The 24,685-nt window shown below is 39.1% G+C and overlaps 2 protein-coding genes across 4 annotated transcripts; both read right to left on the bottom strand.

Annotated features, from left to right (window-relative positions):
• Positions 1-1,919: 1,919 nt before the first annotated feature.
• Positions 1,920-9,391, bottom strand: RAE1 (ribonucleic acid export 1). The gene is made up of 12 exons (XM_051803444.1): positions 9,296-9,391; positions 8,661-8,757; positions 8,404-8,508; positions 7,705-7,797; positions 7,207-7,293; positions 6,752-6,838; positions 6,461-6,532; positions 6,022-6,129; positions 5,603-5,709; positions 5,431-5,506; positions 4,711-4,905; positions 1,920-3,246 (listed from the first exon to the last, which is right to left on the bottom strand). Exons 2-12 carry the CDS (start codon positions 8,748-8,750, stop codon positions 3,160-3,162), a joined length of 1,107 nt encoding a protein of 368 aa, XP_051659404.1. The 5' UTR covers positions 8,751-8,757; positions 9,296-9,391; the 3' UTR covers positions 1,920-3,159.
• Positions 9,392-9,467: 76 nt separating this feature from the next.
• On the bottom strand, positions 9,468-23,935 carry SPO11 (SPO11 initiator of meiotic double stranded breaks). Of its 3 annotated transcripts, none has more exons than XM_051803441.1 (14): positions 23,505-23,935; positions 22,700-22,846; positions 19,983-20,096; positions 17,073-17,161; positions 16,487-16,553; positions 16,172-16,280; positions 15,483-15,569; positions 14,464-14,500; positions 14,131-14,240; positions 13,168-13,267; positions 12,621-12,658; positions 11,745-11,821; positions 11,438-11,549; positions 9,468-10,863 (listed from the first exon to the last, which is right to left on the bottom strand). In XM_051803441.1, the coding sequence occupies exons 1-14, from the start codon at positions 23,678-23,680 to the stop codon at positions 10,744-10,746; spliced, it is 1,383 nt and encodes a 460-aa protein (XP_051659401.1). In that variant the 5' UTR covers positions 23,681-23,935; the 3' UTR covers positions 9,468-10,743. The 3 variants fall into 3 exon arrangements, with proteins under 3 accessions (XP_051659401.1, XP_051659403.1, XP_051659402.1); XM_051803443.1 differs by having other exon boundaries at positions 23,519-23,579; XM_051803442.1 differs by having other exon boundaries at positions 23,445-23,536.
• Positions 23,936-24,685: the final 750 nt, after the last annotated feature.

Genomic DNA, 24,685 nt, shown 5'->3' with positions numbered 1-24,685 from the left:
AGACTTTTGAAAGAAGTTGGTCTCACCTCGCCTCAGACTGCAAATGACACTTACTTAGCCAATCTGGGGACATAAAAAGCATAACAGCATTTCACTTTGCCCGGGTCCATCTCTACAAACAAAGAAGAAAAAGCAAATGAGAAATAAGTGGTTTCTATCATTTCAAAGACCAGACAGCATGAACCTTGTGACAGTGGTTTGACACAATTTGTCCAAACACCACATCTGCAAACAGCACTTTTTCACAGTTAAATTAAACCAGGTCTAAGCAATAGTTTAATTGAAATGTCCCACATATGCCTAACCCCACCTCAATCTCAAATCCATACCTCTCTGGAAAACAACTCAAACAGACCTGTTTCCTGGCCTAGGTGCTAGAGCTGGAGTACTCACCAATTCAGTATTGCATTTCCTCTGACAGATGGTAAATTAAGACACTCTGCCTGCCTGCCATTGTGCAAACACGTCTGGTTTCATTTGTGAAAGGCTTTAACAGACAAACTTTGCAATTGCTTAGTTTTCTGAAATACACTTCATTAAACCAATGTGCAAAACCACTGACACGTGAGAGTAGCAGGTGGAAGCTCATCTAAAAATATTGTAAAATATTCCCATTTTGGAAGGCTTAACTGAATTGCTCTTTATGCCAAAGATTATTTTTGTGCAATAAAACACCAACATTGACAGCAAACTTTCAAAAAACTGGTGAAAATAGGAATCTTACATTCTTCACTCAGGTTTTTTTGACAGGTAACTGCCACAGAATAGCAAGTTAATACATTTCCAGAAATGCTCTAACATTTATTAGTGTGTGAATAAGCTCTCACTTATGTTTGATGCTCGAAGGCACACAGCTGTGTGTACTTTACAACTCAGCCTCACAATAATTCCAGGGAGGAGTAAATTGCCAATGTGTTCTCTTAACTTTGGTAATGGAAAACAAATCAGTTCAGTTTGACTCTCTCCTCCCAGTTGAATATATCTAATATGCACGGCAACATAATGGAAAATATGCCCGTCTAAAATTAGTCTGAACAAGCAGCAGGTGATGACTAAATAATTCTGAAGCCTCACTGACAAAGAAATTGAGTCCAGCAGGAGAATAACTACTCAACATATCAACACATAACAAATTACAAAACAAGACTGAGCAGTGCTGGCTTTAGTGTCCACTTACGTAGGTTCGACTCCATGGGATTCCCACAGAAATGTACCTGCTAAACTAATCTATTTTCTCTCACTCAATTCACACTGTTGAGTATTTACACTAAAAATACCAGGTTCTTTAAAACAAGAAACAATGATACATTCCATTCTCCCCTGTTTACACCAGTGGGAGTTCTGCACATCCACGATCACATCCACCTAATCTTGAGCCTGCAGTTGCTTGGTGGCATTCACTTGACTGGGAAGTCTGGAAAAATGTGCTGACGACCAAAAATTGCTTCATAACAACTGCAACCTTAGGAAAAAGAAAAAAAAAATCAACAGAAACAGAAAAAATGTTTGAGGAAATGACCAGCTACTGATATAAGTGCTGGGAACTCTTTCCTACCTTAAAGAAAACAACCAGTTCATGAATGTGAAATCTAAACCCGTGTAATACATAGAGATAGCAAGAAAAAAAATTGTCTTGAGAAATAAAAACATAGAAGAGATCATCCCTGTCGAAATACCAAGGAACTTGATTCACTCTCACAAAACAAAAGACCTTTCACACCAGTTCTCCCAACTCCTTCACCCAAAACCACAGGAATCATTTGTAGTGAAACAGCAATTGGAAAATGCATTCCCAGCTGCAGGAAAAGGAGTGGACTTTCAGAAAATGCCTCTGAATTACAGCAAAAGGACAAGAAGCTGCTTCTAGAAGTGAACACATCACACTGTCCACGGTATTATAAACAGAACTTTTGAATATAAAAAAGCATTTAGTAAAAATTTTATTTGAAATGCAGCATGAATCCATAACCATAAGCATTAAAACATAACAGTTTTACAGAGAATTTGTACAATATGACATGTATTTCTATACATGCGCCCCCCCCTTTTTATTCAGTCATTATCAAATAAACAAGTTAGACAGGAATAATAAGCATTCACTTCTGAAAAGAAAACTTTGGCATGTATACAACTGACTAGTTAAAAGTAAACAGTGGTAGATTCAAGTCAGAAAGAGACCCACTCGCTTTGTTTCACAGCATTTTTGATCTGGATGAAGCTCCCCAGCACTACTTTCTAGTTACTACAAAAATGACTATTTTTTTCAGTCCTGAACACTCTGTTCCAGGACAAAATCATGTTAAGAGAGACGCAGAACAACCAACTTCTAACGCTAAAAGGTGTCAGTTTCCAAGCAGTTTAGGTCACAAGAATTTTGCACACACTGGTTTGGTCATGAATAAAACCTTTAATGGTTTGCTTGTGTTACTGAACATTTTAACACTCGGCACCACTGGCAACTTCTTTGAACTAGAAAAAGCGTGAGTGGCTCAAAGTTTGTGACCATTGCTGAAGTGTTAGAAAAAATTAAAGTTTGCACTGGGCCCATCTTCTGTCTTGAGTTTCTGTCACTGCTGTTGGCCCCTTACATACCTTCCTACTCAGCTGAAAAAAGGAGGGAGAACAATCTGCAAGGCATTTCTTCCTGGCATACAGCAGACAATGCTTCCATTTCAAAAACCAGAAAGCAATGAAAGAACCCCTGAATTATTAATAAGGAAAAACAAGCCTCCTTTGAGAAGAATTACTGGTGATTCTTCAAGTACTTACAAAAAAATACAGTATTTATACAACTTCTCCAGAACTATTATAATTAACAAATTTTAATGTTGTACTAACAAAATAAATCCATAGATACAAATGGTTGCACTTCAAAGCAAGAACATCTACCCCAGATGTTGATTTTGCTGCAATTTCATTATTGCTGTGGAACAGAGAGTGGTTAAATCATGTCATTACAAGACTCTCTTTCTTAAACACATCAGAGTATCTAATTTGAAAAATGTTCTCCAGCAAGTCAGATTACACTTAATGTAATTTTTACAGTTCCTGCTAAATGTTTGTGATCCAAAGTCAACTGAACCATGGTGCAACAGAGCCCAGATGGCAAAAGAGCAGAGGCAGGAACAACACAACAAGTGGAGTATCACAAGTCAGACTCTACTTCTTATTCCTGGGCTTTAGCTCTTCTGCTGCATTTCGCAGAAAAATGTAGTTTTTCTTCTGTGGATTATAGAATTCATGACCCTAAAAAGAAAAATAATCTACATTTACTCTCTTCAAACAAGAAATATCAGCATAACCTTAAAATGTAAGAATATGGATATTCCATTAGTTTTGTTTATTAAGGCTTAATTTGAAAGCCTTTAAGACCAGATATTGGACCACGCTGGTGGATTAGAAAGAGCTTACTATAACAAGCAATTATAAGAACTGTGCATATAAAGTAATATTTAAGGGATGTTTATCCATTTGAAAAGTATAAAAAAAATAACCACACATCTCTAAGTTCTACTTTACAGGTGCAGTATAAAAACTCAGTATGATTTTTTTAAACCTTTAAAGGTCACCCAGCTTCACTCTATATTTTCTCTCTTTTAAATGACACAAGGTCACACCTTTTCAAAGTGAAGCCCAAGTTCTACAGGCAACTGCAAAATTATCTCTTCCCCAACTACAGATGCAAATATGTCATTTTGCATATTGACATTATTTGCATCCACATTACCAGCTCAAGACCCAAGTATCCAAATCAGGGAGAGTAAACACTAATAAAGCCACTGAAGCCCAACATGTAAGTTGGAAATTACCAACGCTATGGACAGAATAGTTCTGGGAAGGAAGTTTAGTACTTAACACCTACTGGTTTTACTACTTAATATTGATTTACAGATACCTGGTCCATCTCTACCACTGCAGTCTACCCAAGCATTAGAAGTGAAGACTTCATCTGCTCTGGCATTGGTGAGTTATCTTACTTTGGGCAGAAGACTAGATACAATGCAGTCAATTAAAATGTTGCTTTTTGTGGCATGCAACTGAGTTAATCTGTGTGACTTCTGCATTCATGTCAGTCATAAATACAAGGAACATTACCCTCAAAGTACCATGGGAATCAGTTACATTTCAATCTTGCTACCCTCCCTTCTTAAACTATTAAGAAGTACTGATTTTCCACATATTTGTTGTGATTCTCTTCAATATATATTGTTAAGTTTGGAAGAGAAACACATAAACAAGCACCATCAAAAAGCTTCACTGAGTTGTAGTGAAAATTCAGTACATGGCATTCGAACACTGGGGTGTTTATAACCACAGTCAGAGCTTTTTCTCCCCTGCACAGGAGGCAGAGCTGTGCATTTCAAAGAGATCTGTGGGAACCTGTTTGGGTGCCACACTGCCCCAGGACACTGCCCAGGGCAGAATGTGTGTGAGCAACCACAGCCACTTCTGAATCATGGAATTTACATTCTGCTCATCCACATCTGCAAGACAGCATCGTTTAGCAATCTTGTCCAACTGAAGCTAAAACCCCCAGAATGCACAATTTCAGTGTTAAAACTTCATCAGGTGTCCAAAGTGACCATTGTAAATTTTCTCAAAAACTAGAAAAACCCAGTTTCTATTTATAACAAACAGTGGAAGCCTCACATGACAAGGACAGACTCAGCTGTCAGCTGCAAGCATGAATGAGAGTCCAAACCTTCTTACCTTTGACCAATCATAACTGGAAGCATATGCAAATATGTTGCCATTATGGTTGAAGCAACAAGCAGATATTGGCTGGTCAAGCTGTTCTGAGGTTTTTAGCTTCGTCCGTGCATCTTTATCCCAGAAGCTGAATCTGCCGTCAGATCCCACTGTTGCAAGAGTACCATGGACAGGGTGAAATGCTATCCCATTCACCTGCAGAACCACAAAACATACTGTGTAAAACACCACATGTGTGAACAGGTGATGGGAACACTCAAAACAGATGTGCTAAAGCCTAAAAGAGTAAATACACGGGGAAAAAAAAAAATCAACTGGATAGAACTCTTATTTTATACAATGTTTTCAGATATATTTTTGGAGAAAAAACCAACCAAACAAAAAACACCAAAGCAATAAGAAAAGCATCACGGTTTTTTTGTAGTACCTAAAAATTCTATGCATAATGGCATTACACAACTACATTGTTTTGTTTCAATATCTGCAAAATTAACAAGTCTCAACTCCACTTGTTGATGATTTCATGAAAGGCTGATCTGGTGCTTGTTTTATGAGAAGTATAAAAATTTGTCTCTCTTTCAGTATGACAGGTCTTTAAATATATGTCTAAGACAACTTTTGGCAAGACAAAAGGTCAAGGAGACAATTCAGATCCAACTTTACATTATGAGTGTAAACTGCCCTGTATATGTGATACAGTAGCACATGTTCAATACTTACAGCATAGATGTCCTGAGGTGCTGATGTGTTTGTTCCATTTGAGCGATGGCATTTAAAAGTGAAATTATCTTTTGCACTGGGAGGGAAATAAAAAAGCAATTAAAAAAGTATCTTTTTAGATTCATTATTGTGAACTGATCAACACAGAAAGGATGTTTTCATAAATACTTACGGATTTGGGGGGTTGATATAATGAATAGCTACTCTTCCTTCAATACTTCCAAGGGCAAATCCAGTTGGTTTGTTCACTTTGTCTTTAAAAATAGCAACACAGCGATGCTAAATTTGAGAAAGATACAAAGGATTCTGAGAAACTTCTTTTCCACGGGGACACAAAACATCACAGACATCAAAGTAAAGCAAAACCACAAACAACATCAAGAGATGGGTCAAATTCTGTTGAGAATTTGGGCCATAGTATTTGAATTTCTAAATCCTTATGAAAATCACCAATAAACCAATGGCAGACCAGGTCATGTGGCATACTAAGAAAACTTGGCTTTGAAATAGTGCTTGTTTTTACCAGGAAATGTCAAGCCCAGAATGTCAATAATCTGTAGAAACACACTCATAACAAATATTATAATTTACCTGGTGTTTAAGAGGAGAGTCTATTCTTCTAAATTCAGAAGGCTGGTTCTCTAACTGGTAAACTATCAAACCCCTTTCTGCAGTAGCCACAGCTGCCATAGGATGAACCTGGATAAAGTTGCAAAACAAGTTGGAAAAGAGACACTTGTGTTAACAGCATGGCAGAGAAGTCCATTACTTCACAGAAAACCCTGATGAACTTAAAGGAATTAGAGGGAAGAAGAACAAGGTTCATTTGTTGACATATCTTCGGACATAACAAGTCAGTTTTTCGCTGCCATTGAGAAATTAAGATCAGATTATGTTCTACTACTAAAATCGCACAGAGATTAAATACCACCAGTATTCAGTACTACCCTAGAGAAGCCCCAAAATCTGCCAGTTTATTCCTACTCCCAGTCATCCTGCTGACACCAGTTTCCTGTATATCCTGGCTTACCACATCTGCACAGTAACATCTTTCAGGGAGCTGCAGTGTCATCATAGGTGTTGGTGAACGAGTATCCCAGAACTGATGGGAAAAGAAAAATGAACAAACTTACACTGGGAGCTGAGGATTCAAATTACTTCAGTAAAACCTGTGCCACACAACTGGCACAAGTTGTTTCATTCTGTGAAGTGAGGCTATTCCACTATTAGCATTTAATAAAATATTTTCACTTCACATACATACTTTCATACACAAATGACCAGCACACTTTGTGTCCATTTGTTCAGGTGAAAATCATACCTTCAAAGTTTTATCCCAGCTTCCTGTCATCACACAGCTATAATTGGGTGCTTTGATCCAATGGATAGTCTTCACAGGAGCATCGTGCTGAAGAAAAAAAAAGGACAAACAGACAGGCAATTAATAATATAACAGGCCATGCTTCTTGTTTATGCTTCTCATATTTTTCTATTTATTTACACTTTTCATCCATTTGTGAAAGTCAATACAATGATATCTGAATTTTTTTTCCCCTCTAATGCAGCCGGGTGACTTAGTGAGATCACTGCAGCAATGGAAAAAGTTCTTTTGAGTGAAACAGAGGAAACAGGTGCACAGGTTACTCAAATCACTCTGATCACCTACTCAGGTGCATTTCACTATCTCAAAAATATAAAAATGCTGAGAAAGGTACATTTTAATACAAACAGAAAAGTAAAAAGAACCACCTAATAGTTTGGGGCTTGCTTACTTACTTGTGCAATCTGAATCGCTTGATTACTGTTGAGATCCCACATTTTGGCAGTTTTATCACAGGAAGCAGTAAATACTTTACTCCCATCCTAAAAAACAAGAATAGGACCAAGAGATTAACTGGTTCTATCGTGAAGTATCTGTCAGAAAACTGCCGAGTCTTAGTCTCTTCTAATAATAGTGTAACATCAATATAACACATACTGGGATTGCAAGACGAAGAAGCAGCATAAAAATGGACATTTATTTATGCCTGTATGTCATAAAAGAGCAAACAGTGCTAGGTTTTATCTAGCTTAAAATACACTCTTAGCTTTTAAACTCACTTTTAACCTTCTTGAGCCCATGTCAGTCTATCCCACCAGGACACACTTAGCACACATTTACAGCAATGTAAATCTATACAACAGCCATGGGCTATATCTACTCATCTGCCTGCAAACCGCATGCCAATTTTTTAGAGTTTTGGTCAAAACTGTGTATTTTAAATAGGAACATACATCACTCCAGCAGGCATCTAGTACAGGCCCTGTGTGCATCTGCTGAGCCTTTGGAATTGTCTGTCCATTATCCTGAACTTCCCAGCAGCGAACCTGTAACAGAAGCAGATGCAGAGGTAACACAGTAACACAAACTTAAAAGGTTGTCTTGAAGGTCCCAGCCTTAGTTTATCCAACATTAAGTGAGGTTATAAACACCAAGGTTTGTAGTTTTTTTGAGAACTAGTGAAACCTTATTTTCTCTGATTATGTCCCTTTCACCTGTACAGCTGAAACTTAACCCCACAACTTCAACTTCACCTCAAAATACCTTTAGAACACGAAACACCTCACCGTGCTCTACTGCAGAACCTTTAACTCCCAGCTGGGCAGGAGCTGCTCTCTGCAGGCCACCAGCCAGTAGATCAAACACAACAGTTAAAAAATATGCCTGCTTTTGCCAGCTGGGATATCACCCTTCAATTCAAACAAACTTGAATAATGTTGCACGAACTTGAATCTTTTCGAGGCTACACTGTCAAACTAGATGGTTTACCAGCTTTGTCAAACTTAGTGGCTTGGTACCAGACACAAATTTTAGAGTTCCTCAACAAGTTATATAATCAGGTGCCCTGGTACAAGTTTTTAGGATGCCATTTTGCCGTTTAGGCACCAATGTTCCCAAGTTATTCAGCTGCATGTCTGACTGTGAGTACTTACATCATTGGCCCATGATCCTGCAATGAGGAAATTACCCGGCAGCGTGTGTGGACTAAATGCTAAACAAGAGATGCTGTCATCAGGTGGAGATGTTACCTCGATGTCCTACAAAGAACGGGAGACAAAACAAAACTTGCCACGTTTGAAAGACTGTGAACTGAGATCTTATTACTCCTACGGAGCAAATTTTAGGCTCTGCTGTGACACACTAACACACAGAGCAGCACGGTGGTGCCCACGGGGGCTGGCACTCGTACCTTCATGGGGTTGTGGTTATCTGCTGTGGTGCTGCCGAACATGCTCGTGCCGCCGGTGCCGAACCCCGACGTGGATCCGAACAGACTCATCTTGGCCCTGCAAAGGAGGGAAAGGCTCAGCGAGCCCTGCAAGGCCCTCAGCAAAGCCTCTACAAGGCCCTCCAGCGCGCCCGGGGCGTCTGACCGCAGCCTCTACACCAGCGCGGCCCTGGAAAGCACTCAGGAATGTACAGATATACCAAATTCATTAATTAATTAGTTAAATAAATAAAAGGACACTTCTCGTCGCAGCTGTACCCCTGACACCTCCCGCCTGGAGGGAGGAGGGATTCCCTGTCGAGGATTCCCTGCCGGGGATCCCTCTCGAGAGCCATCTCCGCCGTGCCCCTCGCTGGCCCCGAGACCGCCCCGCGGTGCTGCCCCCCCCTCACGCCCCGCCTGGGGGGCACCAAGGCCGCGCCGCTCCGCCGGGGTCCTGCTCCCGGCCGGCGGAGGCCGGAGCTGCCCCCAGGAGTCCCGCGGGCGCTGCGGGCCCGGCCGGGCCTCCCCTGACCCAGTGACGGAGCGGGGCTGCGCTGCCCTTCCCCGTGACCCAGCGGCGGAGCGGGGCCGCTCTCCCCCTGCCCGTGACCCACCGGAGCGGGGCCCGCTCGGGCCGTGCCCTCAGCGACGGGACCCAGCGGCGCGCACGGGACGGGCCGCTCCTCCCTGCGCACGCGCCGCTGGGCGGGGCCGCGGCTGCGCTCTGAGCGCGCGGGGCGGGGCCGTTGCAACGAGTCCCTCCCGAGAGGAGCGTTGGGTTGGGGGTCGGGAAAAGGGATTTCCCACAGAGGGTGGTTGGGCACTGAACGGGCTCCCCAGGGCAGTGGGCACAACACCAAGGCTGCCAGAGCTCAAGGAGCGCTTGGGTGACACATAGTCTGGCTCTTGGGGATGGGCCTGTGCAGGGCCAGGAGTTGGACTCGAGGATCTTGTGGGTCCCTTCCAAGTCAGCACGTTCTGTTCTGTGCTTGTGTCGTGTCACCTGTTTCGTTTCAAACAGCATTAAACTTTTGGTTGAATGCTGCCCCAGCTATTCCAGAAACTCATTCTCATGCAGATAAATCCTTCCTCAAGGCCAAACACACAACAGCTCCTGACCTGACCCTCCTGCTGCTGGACCATCCGTGTGTTCCCTGGGTCCACACTGGACACCAGCCATCACTATCAGTTGTGACACTGCTACTGTACAGTAAATAAAAAGGAATTTAAATTCGAATTTAATACTGGTGGAAGAGCAGTAAAAAACCCCAACTGGATAAATATACTGAAATACTGTCTGTAAGATCTGTGCTGCCAACTCTCTAGGACAGTTTTGGAATTATTTTCTGGGCAGTCAATCTGCCTTCCTCACATAAAAGTTATTGTACACTTTAATCACCACAGTTTTCTGCTCCTTTTTACTGTATTAGAGCCAACTAAATAAATAAAATGAACAAGGAATTCTGTTATGATGTGCATCATTAACAGGACTGTTTATTAAATTCTTAATCAGTAACATCTGCTTTCTTACTTATTCATGGAAGACAGAGAGAAATTTGATTGCTGGAATATTTATAGCTGCTTGAGACATGCAGAAATAAAGAATTATCTCTGACTTTTTTGGTCTGAATTTACAGTGAACACAAACCCCTACCATGTTGCACTTAAAACAATATCCAAAAGGAGTCACATACAATAAATTCTTAACCAAGTCTTTCACTCCCTTCAAAAATAAAAAGGTTGGTACAGCATCATCTTCTGCTTTAAGACAGAAGGTAAAGCAATTCTTGGATACATTTTTAAACTTAACATTTTTCTGTCAAGAAACAACGTATTTCATTATCTTTTCTGTGTGTATCATTGCATTTGGCACTTTTACACTGCAGAAACCATAGAATGGAAGCAGCAGTATTCTGCAAAAAGAGAAAATTGTAATCTAGATTGATAAAGAAACCTTACAAGAAGCTGACAGATACTCCTCTGTCTCTGCAGGGTTTTTCTCTAAGAGCAGTCAACAAAACAAATCAATATATAGAAAAGCATTTCATTTGCAAAACAGTGCTCATATCCATCCACCAAACTGCAGTTTGTTTGGTAAATAGACTCTGGAAAGGTAATCTTGTGAGAGAGAAGTTAGAACTTGAATTTCAGCCTTCAGTTTAGATGCTGCCATCATTTCCAGCTTAAAAAAAAAAAAAAAAAGAAAAAAAAAGGAAAAAAAAATTAATGTGTGATGCTGTAACAGCCTGATCCAGGGGTAAGTAAGAATTTAAGTAAGAATTACACTCATTGGATGTGCATGTAAAATTGTAAAGTCAGTATGACTGGAAATGGTGCTGCAAAGTCCCTGTCACTGAGCTGACAGTATTGATTATTTATTGTATGTTCTTGTGTGCACCTCACAGGAACACAGTTTATGAGTATCAACAGGAAGGAGGAGGTACACAACCCCTTTTCTTCCATTCTAACCATTTCACAGAATATGTGCCTGAATTGAGATATTTATGTTTTAAAAGCTACAGCCAAGATTAGAGGTCTAGTACTGACTAAGGAACTGCTTTAAGCAGTTATGGCAGGAGAGCTTAAAATGCTTCTGAGAGCCATTGAGTGCCCCTGGTTCAGAGAGACACCCCAGGGCATGGGCTTTCCCAATCTTGCCTTCTTTTAGGGCTGCAAAACCTTACTGGTTCTGCTTGTCAGACACAGGATTTGTCCTGTGGGGAGGAAGAAATAGGAAACAGTAGGTTTATACACACTTCTTTTTTCCACAGTGGCTGACAAGCAATGTAAGGTCTCTTCTGTATACTTGCCAACTTATTTTGATCTTGTTTTGTAAATGGAATCAGGGCATCTTTACTTATATTTAATCTGAAAAGAAAATAAAGTTCTTAGATTTTCTCACACACTTAAAAATATATTTTTCCCAGCTTATTTCTTTATATTAAGCGAAAATAATGTATGAAAAGAATAATGGATTTAAATGGATATTTGTGCAGTAAGTCAGATTGCATCTGCTGTCTATGAACCAGAAGAACACTCCAGTTTCTTTGGGGAACTACTAACCTCTTGAGATCAGATGGAAGGAGACCAAGCCACTTTACAGATGGAACAGCGAGATGATGGGCCTCAAAAGACATTGACTAAAACAAGAAAGGTTGGCTATAACACTCAGTGATTTTTAGTGTAAGTTATTTGAGATATATGCCTTACAAGGTCATGGTCAGGTTGTATTACAAAGACAAGTGGGCATTTTCACTCTCAGAACGGTACAGGAGAGCACAGTGCAACTGAAGTTTATCGTGTCCCCTTGCCAGGAACCCCCTCCTTTGATAAAACTGGCACCCTTTGGCCTAGGACAGGTTCTAGACTAGTGCAGTTCAGGCTGGTCTAGTCTGAACAGTTTGTTTAGGATTTTTACAGTCAATATGTGTCTGATTGCAAAAAAAAAAAAAAATTAGCCAAGAGGGCAATGACAATCAAAACTGGAAATTTCTGATATTTTCTGCTATAAAGTATGACATCATATAAAAATAACCCAGACAAAAGTTCATCTGATCCCATATCATGGCTTCATCAAATATCTTAGGGAAAAGTGTAAAAACAAATAAGCAGTTAATGATACTTCTCAGAATACTCTCCCTGCTCCCAATGGTTTGTAACTCCAACTTTCTGAGCCAGAACTGGTAGTGGTATACTACCGGATTTTGTCAGGTTGCTTTTAGAATCCATGAAAACTTTTGTCATCTACAGCACCCTACAGCCAAGTAAATTACTTCCATTGTTCGTAATGATCACAGCATATTCTAGTTTCATTTGATACACCTGTTGCCCTGTAACTGAACAAAACAAGCCTCCTAACAAAGGTTATAGCATTTCATACCTTCCAGCTTCCAGGCTAGGCTACAAAACAATGTACTTAAGGGGAAAAAATATACTCACCACAGATCCATATTTGTAGACGCACATTATTTCTACACCTGGGTTGCAGAATACCAAAAAATCAAGTGTCTGTTAATCTGCACACTGGGCATTTTTAAGGAGACTGTCTAATTCAATCTTATGGCATAACAGTTATGGCTTTATGATTAGTGAGGTTCTTTATGGCTTAGAAATATTTTTAGAGTATGTCGAAATAATCAGAATTTGAGCATAATAAGTCACCTTCACACAGTTAAATGTTTCACACTGTCTATGCATGGTCAATTCAAACCCAAGAACAAGCAGCTCTTTTACACATTGTCCAACATTTATCATCAAAGGTGTCTTTCTTTATCTTGTCTAATCCATATTTCTTAATACTCTTGCTTTGAGCAGCTGCTTCTCTTTTTGCATTAATCTTCCTAATTTCACCTGAGATCAATGTAGATACAGAACCTTCTGATTGTGTCGGATTTCTGAGCTCTCAGAACCTTCCCATAAGAGTGAGAAAAGACATTCTAAGCAAATTTTGCTTTCCTTTTATACCACTGAACCTCTACAGATTTACCATGTGGGTCTGCATCCATAAGGCTGAAAATAGGAATTTGAAAAGAATCCCACAGCTTCCTGACCAAAAGTCGTGTATTAAGATCTGGTACACCTCTTCCCTAAAGAAATAAAATAAAAGCAAACAGTTTTAGATTAACTAAAACAACACCTGGCTACATATATGTTTACATTTGTCATTTAAAAGCATGCAAACAAACAAACAAAATGCTGGCAGAAACATTTCTCCAGCAGCTGTTTTGCAGGGAGAGTTCTATGCTTCTATTTTGGCTCTGTGAGGAGGGAGGGATGGGCTGGGAGCAGCCTGGCAGGTGTTCTGGGCACTGTAGAAGTATCAGACATTTCTCTGTTCAAGGAGTTAATTTGTAAGGTCTGGGAGTTGATGTATAGAGGTACCCTAGTGTCTGTATAAGCTGGTGTAGGAAGGCCACTTCTTTACCTCAAAATAATATTTATGGCACTAATGGAACAAGATGAAACAAGTTCTTGCTATGACTGACTAAAACGGAATGATATGCAGCATAGGAGAAGTGTTTCTCTCTTTCAGGTATGGGGAGTTGTTTTTTTCTCATTGTATGCATATTGAGTTTACACATTCCTATTAATTCTCCTGGCTCCATAGCTCCTTCAGTACAATCCAAAATCAACCAATTCTGTTTCATTTGGGTTTGCTAAACCTCGGATCTTGAAGGACAAAAGGTCCCTCAGCAGTTGAGCCTTTCTGAGACTTTGCAGCAGCACAAGAAGCTGATAAGCTACCAAGCTCTGAGATGTTTGGAGGAAATAAGTATTTAGAATATATATTTCATACTTCTATGAGGAAAATAAAATTTTTTTAATTATTGCTATATATGCTTCATATTAATTTTATTATGGCCTTTTGCCCAAGTTTGAGCACCTCTGCAATACTGAAGTATTACTTAACTTAGGTCTAGCTAGAGGATATGAAATGTAAGATGCATACCGTAACCATGATACATGGGGACACTTTGCTGAAGAAGTCATCATCCAGGAGCCTCTGAAAAGTTGCATCTTTTTCTACAATTAACACAAATTTGGCATGTGAGATTAAATCTTTTCTGTTAAGGCTAGCTGCATGCAAAGTGATCCATCATACCAATCAATTAAAACTTAACTGCTCTGAAATACCTGCTCTGGAGCCAAAAGCAGTGATCATGACTCTATTTCAGAGCCAAGAAGCAAAGAAAAAATTACCAGAACATTGTTTAACTTGGAATATTCTTTGTTTTTACTTTATTTTTTCAGTCTATGATGAGAGTTCTTGCTCAAAGGATACTTTTAATTCCTTGAACATTAGATGGCACAGAGACTGCCTAAAACAACACAAATGAGATTATTCATTTTAAATAGAGAAAAATGATATATTTTAAAATAACAGCATTAGGTAATGAAGGACACAATTGCATCTCGAAACAACCATTCATCTTGTCAAGATCAATCTTGACATTTTCACCTTTTTATAAGCATATTCAGCCATTCATATCCTGCTCTATTGTGTCATTCTCCAGGAGTCCCCCTGTCATGACAAGATGCTTTTCAAAACTATCACAGAAGATTGTTCATCATAGGGGCGTGACAGATAGTGACAATAACCTGATTAATTTTTACCTGTCTTAGCCAGAAAAAAAATGTCTGCTTGGTGTGAAGGTAGATAATTTAATACAAATTTAAAATATTTAAGAATTAAATCCTTCCTTTTATTGACCTATAACCTGATTTTATACGTATTTTGGAGCCAGAGCCTGAAGACACAGTAGTGTTTACTTTGCATCTCCTATTAGGAGTGGCTCAATCTGGCAAGCATATGGATGAGAAAACAGGAACTGGAGGAAGAACTTGGCAAAAGAATATGTATATATTGAAGTGTGTGGTCTGTTTTTATTTCTGACTGCTGAATCACCTCCGGTGCCAGGGTGGAAGAACTCAGCAAATAAAAGTATGAAGAGCTGCAGAAGAGTATTAATAACAAGGCACTGCTTACAAAGTGTAATGGGCAGCTAAGGTTACCTTTCAGTTTTTGAAATGAGTGACTTAGGCTTACAGTGAACACATTTTCCAGAAAATTGTGGCAGTAGTCAGCAAGTCTGAGTTCTATTGCTGCCTTCATACTCTGCATGGCTATAGGAAATCTCTCAGGACTAGGTCAGTTGAACCTCATCTCCTTAAACCACTTTTGTCAGAAGTCAATCTATTGTGACAGAATTGTGTAATAAATGTGTACAGTGACCTAAACTACAAGAAGTATCTTGTAAAGGCAGATGCTATGAATTACTGTTTCTGTTTTATAATACATACTGTTGCACTGCAGGTACAATTCACTTTTGTACCATCTTCCTCAGTGTAACTTAAATGACCAGCAACAAAACCTTTAGTTGTAGACAGCTGGAAAAAATAGTAAGTTGTACACAATAAATGGAAAGTTACAGGCTGTCACACTGCACAGGCAAAACAAGAAATTTCTGAAAATAATCCTGGCCAGTACTAAGCAGTGATCAACTGCCATCAGCCTCTTAAACACTAAGCAATGTTGTTGTCATCGTGCACATCAAGGCATACTTACAATAAATAATTTTAGATACAAAGGAACCCTTGTAAGGCACGAGATACAAGTGAATTTGACTGGTTGTTACGTTTCTGATATATTTTAATTTTCATTTAGCCCCCAAGTTAGCAAACCATTTGAGTACAAACTGCTAAACAGATGCCTTGCACTCTAAAGTTTAAGCACTGCCTTCACGAGATAATAGCAAAAGCCTCTGTGATTTTAGCTGGCAGTTTGTCCACCAAGCAAACTCTGAATTTTCTGTGAAGAAAGAAACCCTTTGAGTGCCACGACAAACCATAATTAGGTTTCATTTTCATTAACGACACTTTTTATTTTAACAACGTAATTCCCACTGATAACTTTTCATGATACTTCCCCTTTCAGTTTAATCTGTAAGACTCGGAAATAATGACAAAAACATTTATAAGAACCCACTTACTATATGCAGACTTCTCCGAGGTATCTTAAGCATGCAGGAAATGTCATTGATTATACGGTCCACAGCACCTTGGCTACCAAACAGCAGAGTATCTGAATAATATATATCTCTGTCAAGACACAATTTTGTATTTGCAATTATAATCCTGAAGCAGCTGCAGGCTCATGAGAAATTTATAAAGAGCATCATCAATCAGATCAACCTGAAACATTCTTTGTGCAGGAATCCTACAGGTTTGCATCCTGTAGGCTGTTTTGCACAGAAACATACTTAAAATACAGCTTTATTTGAAATTACAGAAATTAAGTCTGTTACCTTTTAGTTGCATAAGTATTGCTCTGCACCATCTTATAGATCATAGATAATATTTTGAGCATAAGAGCTGGAAAAAAAAATTACAAAATATCAATTTTCTGAAGTGATTATATAATCATTTGTCTTTTTATTGACCCATAAATAAAACTGAAATTTTAATGTGCTATGAAAATACAGAGAAACTGTATTAATCAATAGTCTCAATAATTTCTAGCATAATGAGAAAAAATATGATGGAGTTAAGTGAGGGAATGTATGCCCTGATGTCCAGGCCAAGAAATTAAATGACTGAGTTAGAAAAAGAAATGACCTTATTGTCTGTATTCCAAGATTCCTTTCCTAGCCAGCTTTTTGAAGAAGGGGAAAAACTCTAAAAATATTGTATTAATTTCACTGTCACTCACTATAATTTAATAGAGAAAAGCTGAAGGGCTGGTCATAGTATCAGGTTATATCAGCCACACAATTATAAACTGCAGTGCATAATATATTAATTTTTTTTTTTACAAAGTTTTGAACTACAATACAAAAAAAAAACCCCAAATCAAAACCCCAATTCTTCTTTTGGACTTTTTTTTTAACTTACCAAATCTTGGTGCTGATTGAGGGCAGTCACTTCTTATCTGTTTTGTAGTACAACGTGGTATCATCTGTAGACCTACAGAATCTTTAAATCTGACACATTCCAAACAAATACAATGTAAACTCACTGAATAAATGTAAATTGTTGTCTGCAAGGTAATTCAGCCTCAGACCCCTTTCCTATAATCAAATACTCCAGGGCTATTTTCAGACTCAGCATAGAAACCATCAGCTTGGGTGGAGTTAGAGTGGCCAGAGGAAAAAAGGCAGGAAAGAGTTTCCCAAGATGCTTCAAGACTGAATTTAAGCATAAAACATATAAGTTTCCAGACAAAAGCAGAGACAAGAAAAATATTTTGGTTATGTTAGAACCATTAATATATCAGCATCAATAACGTTTAAAAATGAAAACAAAGGAATAAATGACAGGAAAAAATGTGAACCATTATTAGAACACTAGAAATCAAGTTTGACACAGTGACTTTCTGATGCAGAATGTGTGAAAAGCTGTTACTATTTCAGATGACAATAACATTATCTAGTTTATACCCTTAAATTATTATCAGAAGAACTCAATTATACTCTGTTATTAATTTTTGGAAACAGAAAGGTGACCCATCCTGTCCTCTAAAGAGCTTTTTAATCTAAACGAGCTCCACCATTTCATGCTTCACTGTTTTGTGTGTGAAGATGCACATTTCACCAAAAGAGTCAGTTATTTTCTTAAGGACACTTCATTATTTTACAGAAAATTATTTTAGTGCCTTATAATATGGCAGTCCTAACTTTAAAGCACTCCTTTTCATTTCACAGTTTTGTGTGTACTATTAAAAAGCACTCGTGGTATAATGGCTGTAGTTTCACCTAAAACCACTTCTCGTTTCTCAATTTGTTTGTCGAAGGCTTTGCTTCGTGCATCCTTTGGGTGGCAGAGCACACACACTGCACAAACCCGAAGGCACAACCCAGTGTAGCATCTGCCTGCCAGCTTTAAGGTAACTTTATTGCCTTTGTAGTGCAACATTTAAAAGGAATTTGTGCTTAACTATTGCCTGCTCTCTACATTGTAACAGAAGAAGAGGAAAACTGTAATCAAGACTTGGCTGAGCTGCTCCCAGGTTAAACCGGAACACCCCAATTCTTCCTAGGACTGTGCTTTCTCCAGCAGAGGAGTTTTCTATAAAATCTTTATTCCACTACTGGGAATTTTTTTGTGTATTTAGTTTTTTTTAATTCCTGAAAAGATAAAACTGGAAAATGGAAAGCGATTGTACTACCTAAGGCTTGACATTCTCACTGATTGACATCACTCTCAGGTAAATACCTCTGTGGGCATCTACAAATGTTTACAAGGAACATGTTAAACATGAAATCATTCCCTTGTTCTACTCATTCCTGCCCAGCACATTCCAGCTGGAATAGGTTGGGTATGAGAAAGCTGCCTAAAAAAAAGAAAAATAATGCCCCACTGATTGTGTTTTCTGCCATTCATATTATATTTTGGCATCCTGATTTTATTTTTGATTATTTATTGTTATTTTAATCTTCCTGAACTGTATTAAAGTGGGATATAGGTCACTGTTCAATGGAAATACATATCTGAGATTATATTTCTCCACCAGAAATAATAGTTCCGCTTTTTTTAATGTGATTGATGAGTCTTATTTTTAACATACTGTGATCTTAACTTGTTTTAATTTGAACATTTTTCCTCATATGTGTTCTGATGGCAACTAAAGGCTCACATTTGTTTTTCTAGCCTGGAATGCCATTTCCCTGAAGACTGCCAAACATTGCATAACTTTGTTATAGTATTTTAATTTTACAGACATCTGAGTGAAATATTTTTGTCAAACTATCAAGACACAAACCATTAAATTCCCTGGAACATACAAGCCTTTCAGTTAACTGATTACCTTCAGGCCCCTCAGGTTTTTTGATTGGCAGAAGTTTATTGTTCTCATTAAATGAGTGTTCCACCAAAGTGTTACACCTGGAAAGTGTGCTGTGCTTCCTCCCCCTTAAATGTTGGTAATGTGTCCACTTACAAGCACCTCTGTAATCGCATCAATCTGAATATTATTTAACCCACTGGTGTCCAAAGCTGTTACAAGGCCAGAGATAGATTTGTGTCTTCCTTTATTCTTTTGCTTCTGTATTATAGAAGGCAGTTAATCTCCTAGTATTGGGGATTCTCAGGTTGAATGAGCTCCTTGGAAAAATACTGTTGCATAAGCACTTTCCTACAAATCACAGAGTGTGCTGTAAAGGAGGACAAGTTGCTTTTATTCTAATCCTGTTTAGATAAGCTGGCATAAGACCTGAAATTTAGATAACATATTGGAAACTTGGTTTGCTTTATTTGGCTGGTGATTAACTTAAAACAAACCACACAGGTAAGAAACACAATGGGAAGAGGGGAGATGTAGCTTCTCTGAAGAATAAAAAGGTAAGTTTATCACTATCATTTTAAGAAATAAGACACCATGAGGAAAAGCAGAGAAAAAGAAAAAAGAAAGCACAGAATGGGTTTGGAGGGTGGAATTGCTAGTAATTTCTTCCAGCCCCAAACAGGTTTTTTCACTCAAACAAAACATATCATTTCTGGTTTCTACTGCTTCCAGAAAATGATTGTTTACAGTACCTCCCTTTCCTGTCCAACCCCTATTACAGTGGTTTTACATTCTCCTTTATGCTATGGTCTGCTATTATTTAATACACGATGCCTGTTTGGAGTGGTTACTAAGCATTTATGTTTTATTTGTTCATTACTTCTTAAGAAGTCAAATTATTTATGGATTCTAATACTTACAGAACTACGTACAATTAACTTTTCTGGAAGTTATATAATCAAATTTATATTCATGGCATTTATATTCATAGAAGGCAGAACTTTAAAGTACATACTACTTACTCTACGTTCCTCCAGTCTGTTCTGTTTGCCACTGTGAGAACAGGTGCTTTTTTTTGGGCCAAGCTTTGAAGCACACCTTGAATAACATTTTCTATTGCTTCAAGAACTTCAGAACTGAAACCAAGACAATTAATGACACAGATCATATGATAAAATCTCATTCTACTTTGAGTTTTGATCAAGTATCCCCACTCTTACAAAAATCATGGAAGCTAAAACTGCTTTCAGCATCCATTTGTTTCAGAAATGTGGAAGAATGTTTTTGTTTTTTAATTTTGTTTTGCTCAGTTTCCCTAAAACCTTTGCCTTTCCATTCCAGATGCATGACTGAGGACACAATTTAAAGTATATTTCTATCCAATCCTGAAACCATCAAATTTTTCACCAGCTGAACTTTTAGACCAAGCGGCTGGTTTGTGACTAATGATTAATGTTTTACTATAAATGATGTAATATTGGCTTTGGCTGTGATTTCAGCAAAGTTTTTTTTTAATGCTGTAAATTTAAAAAGTGTTCAAGAGCACAAACACTTCCTGTTGTACCATTGCCCATTAACTTTTGATCTGCTGCCCTGAACAAACTATTAGGGGTTCTAATTATACGAAGGTTCAGTCTCGACAGACACACCATGAAGAGAATAAAATCTGGATCTTTCACCTAAAAAGACAAAGTAACCTTGCAGCAGATCCCTTACAGCAAAACCCTGGCCTGGTTTGAGTGTTATGACAGATGCTTTTTATTTTCATAAGCAATCTGACTCCAACACTTCAGCTGACCTTAAAATTACAAGTGTACTATACACTGTCAGAAGTCTAGGTAGGAATTAAGGATTATAAAGAACTTATTTTAGCTCAAAGTTTTATCAGCAAGGTCCAATTTCATCATTAAGTAATACACTGAGAAAAGATGAGCCAATACCAGCACAGGCCACACAAAATGAATTATCCCATTACAGCATCAGCAATGATTTTTAAAGCTGGGCTGAGTCTCCTTAAATAACAATGAATTGTCACTAAGGCTCCCCTCTATCAGCTGACCATATTTCTTCCATTTTGTAGCTCAGCTTCCACACACTCCCCATTCTGCTGAAAAAGAATTATAATTATTTTTTAGAGCAATTTCTGGAGAGTATTAACCTTTTATTTTAAAATGTTAGTCATAATAGTATCTGCACTTAAAAAAGCCTGATGGTATTACTAACATTTTTGTCTGCTAATATTAAACTGTTCAAGAAACACAATGTAAGTTTTTTCCTGGTTTTCAGATGAATAAATTTGGAGACAAAGAGACTAATGACTTTCAAAAAGGTAAAACATTGAAGCATTTGCAGTGTTGATGGTACAAGAAGGCCTGCTCATGCAGCCAATATATAAATTAATTTTCTACTCTATAATAGCTTTGGAATTAGTTCCAGGACTCCCTAAATTTCAGACTCCTAGTCTCTTCCCCCAAATTCAAAATCTTACATCTCTCTGTCATATCCAAAATAGAAATTCTTTTAAGTACAGAGGAAATGGTTGGCTGGTGAGCTCAATGTGCCATGCAGCAAGAGGTAAAACAGGTAAGCAAAGCTGACTCTGGTGCAGAGCTCCAACATCACACAATTTAGTGCTGATGACAATAAAAATCTGTATGGGCAGATGGAAGAAAGAACAGGTAGGAAATCTAAACCATGTTATTGCTTTCATACTCATAAATATTTTACTTATTCATTTGGTTCTGTCCACTGTAACTGTCTTAATATTCCACATGTTACTTCCAGGTTTGCTGCAGAATTTGAAAGTCCAGGTTTCTGTTCCAATCCCAATTTCCTAATTTGTCAGCCAAGAGAAGTTGTAAATGTCATATGCAATATGCAAAATGTAAAATAAGAGGAAGAGGACAGCAAGTCTTTGGGTACCCCCTGCTGATATTCTGTCCCTTTTTGCAGAGATTATCTGAATTTTAATAAGCAAACATGCAACACTGGCCAAGTATGCCTACTTAAAATTCATTGTGGTTTAGTCAACAGTGACATGTGAGCAGAGAAGGAGAAGGTGCTGCACAACTCACAGGGTTTGCCTGATCACTTCTAACAGGTTGCAGCATGAGTGGATACTTGTTTCTGTATAAAACAAGAACTGCATAAAAGATTAATATTGTAGCATCTTTAGCAAGCAAAAAATATAAATGCCCAAAAGAAACAGTTACAAATAAAAATCTGCAAGGTAATAAACCAACACTCTCCAAAACTTAGAACTGTGCATCTCTAAAATCATGAGTTTCCATACCCTGCCAGAGACCAAGAACTCTTATCATCATCATCATCATCATCATCATCATCATCATCATCATCATCATCATCATCATCATCATCATCATCATCATCATCTAGCCTTTTCTTTTTAAAATACCTTAATGATGCTCCTAATCTGTTCTATCCTTTGAGACTGATATACTGTGTGCAGAAAGACTCTTTAAAAATTGATGAGTGTTTTTTGTTGGTGTAATTCACTATACTCATTTTGTCATGGTTTTCTCTATTTCTGGCCGTAGCCACAGACATTTTAGAGAGATCTGAGGGAATGGAGATTCCATTTGCAGCGTGAGAGCCCCTTTGTTTTTGTAGGGGAGTATGTTTTTTGCATTAGAACCAGCTCATTCCGTGCAGTCGTGTGCTACCTACTTAAGCATTATCATAGGAAGAGAGTACAGGTGCTATTTTCCACATATTTTACCTGGGGACGTGGCTGTCACATCCAGACAGACTTGTTTCCCTGAAGATGGCCTTGTTCCCAGCTGGCACTTCAGTGGAGCACACACCGCGCTCCCCCATGACGGCTGGCACAGACCAATCCAGCCCCTCTGGAAGGGATGAAGCCATGCTAACAAGAGACAAAAGAGGTTACCACAGAAGTTAGAAGCTGCTCTTCTGCATGCTGGATGTAAAACTCATGATCCGAGCTCAAACCAGGGGCAGAGAGAAAAGGCAGAAATTTTCTGTAGCAGCCAAGGTCAAGATTTTCCCGCCCTTCCTGACTGACCAACTGAGGGCTTCTCCCTCCATTTCTAACAAGTAGCAGCTGGCACTGCTTGTCCTGTCCGTCTGAGGGCTTTTCCTACCCATCCTGTCCAACTGAGAGATTTTCTCACCCATCCTGTCCAGCTCAGGGCTTTTCCTGCCCATCCTGTCCAACTGAGGGCTTTTTGTGCCCATCCCAGCCAACTAAGGGCTTTTCCTGCCCATCTGGACCGACTGAGGGCTTCATCAACCCTTCCTGACTAACCAAAGGATTCTCCAAATCTTCCTGACCAATTGAGGGTTTTCCCTGCCCTTTCTGACCATCTGAGGGCTTCTCCCGCCCTTCCAGACTGACTGAGAGATTTTCCCGCCCTTTATGACCAACTGAGGGCTTTTACCACCTGTCCTGACCAACTGAGGGCTTTAACCACCCTTTATGACCAACCAACGGCTTTTCCCACCTTTTCTGACCAACGATCGGCTTTTCCTGCCCTTCCTGACCAACAGAGGTCTTTCCCCACCTGTCCTGACTGACCAAGGGCTCCTCCCGCTCTTTCCGACCCTCTGAGGGCTTTTCCCGCCCTTTTCGACCGACCAATGGCATTTCCCGCCCTTTCTGACCGACCAATGGCGTCTCCCGCTCTTGCTGACAGACAGGTGATGGCCCCGCCCCCCCGACAGGCCCCTCTCCCACCATCCCGCCCAACCATGGCCTCCCCTCAGACCCGTCCCTGGAGCCGCCGTGTGTGAGGAGATGTCCCAGCACAACCTCCACAGCACCCAGACTGCTGGAACAAATCCGGCCTAGAAAGCAGCCGAATGGCCTGTCAGTACTTTCCTCATCCTTTCTGCTCAACCAGCCATTTCCTTCTGCTCTTAATGTCAAACGCCTGTTCCTGACTGTTCTAAGTGGCCGGAGGAAAGCTGAGAGAGCCGAAAGCTCCAGCTCCACTTCCTTCCCCAAAATGGAATTCAACTTCTATTGAGATTAAAGATTTAACACTATTTTTGTCATTAGCTTTCAGCATTCCAAAGGTTTGCAATGGTCTCACGATACATATTCAAATCTTTTTCAATACACTCTGAAAATCTTGTGTTCTAAGTAAACAATAAACCCCCAGTTCTAAGAGTTGTGAATCACTGGCTTCCAGGGAAGCTGAGATTTAAGAAAAAAAAGCAAATCCTAAATATTTTAACAGCTTTTACTTTTGCAGTTATGATATGCCAAGGCGTATTTTCAACTCCTAACTTACGTCATCATAATTGACTTCTGATAGTGCTCACTTTGAGCACGTTAGCAGTTACTTAGGACATAAATAACTTAAGCCTTGTCCTTTCTAGAGGAAAATTTTCAAAGCCCACTGTTGATACCATCTTTTATGCACAGCAGTCAACAATATTGGAAGCTGTGCTCAATCCAGCTCACAGCCAACAGCACTTCAAACACTGTGGTGCTTAGACTTGTTGTTAGCAAGTTGGATGATGTAGTGTTTAAAATGTTGCAGGCAGCTGGTTTCTCCTGCTGCTCCATTAGCTACTACCACTGAACCTTTCTTCTTTAGTACTTCTGAGATTAAGCCGTCCAAATCCAGCTTGGGTAGGTAATTAAAAAATTCATGCATTGGTTTATTCAAGAAAAACCTCAGGCTATGATGATATGAGCACAAGGTGCTTCAATTAACAGAGGCAAGTGAAAGAAATG

This window comes from Manacus candei, unplaced genomic scaffold, assembly GCF_025592945.1.
Source record: "Manacus candei isolate 608988 ecotype Guabito, Panama unplaced genomic scaffold, ASM2559294v1 h1tg000057l, whole genome shotgun sequence".
Taxonomy (NCBI): domain Eukaryota; kingdom Metazoa; phylum Chordata; class Aves; order Passeriformes; family Pipridae; genus Manacus; species Manacus candei.
Note: the sequence above shows the minus strand (reverse complement) of the source record. Positions and strands in the feature narration are given on the sequence as shown.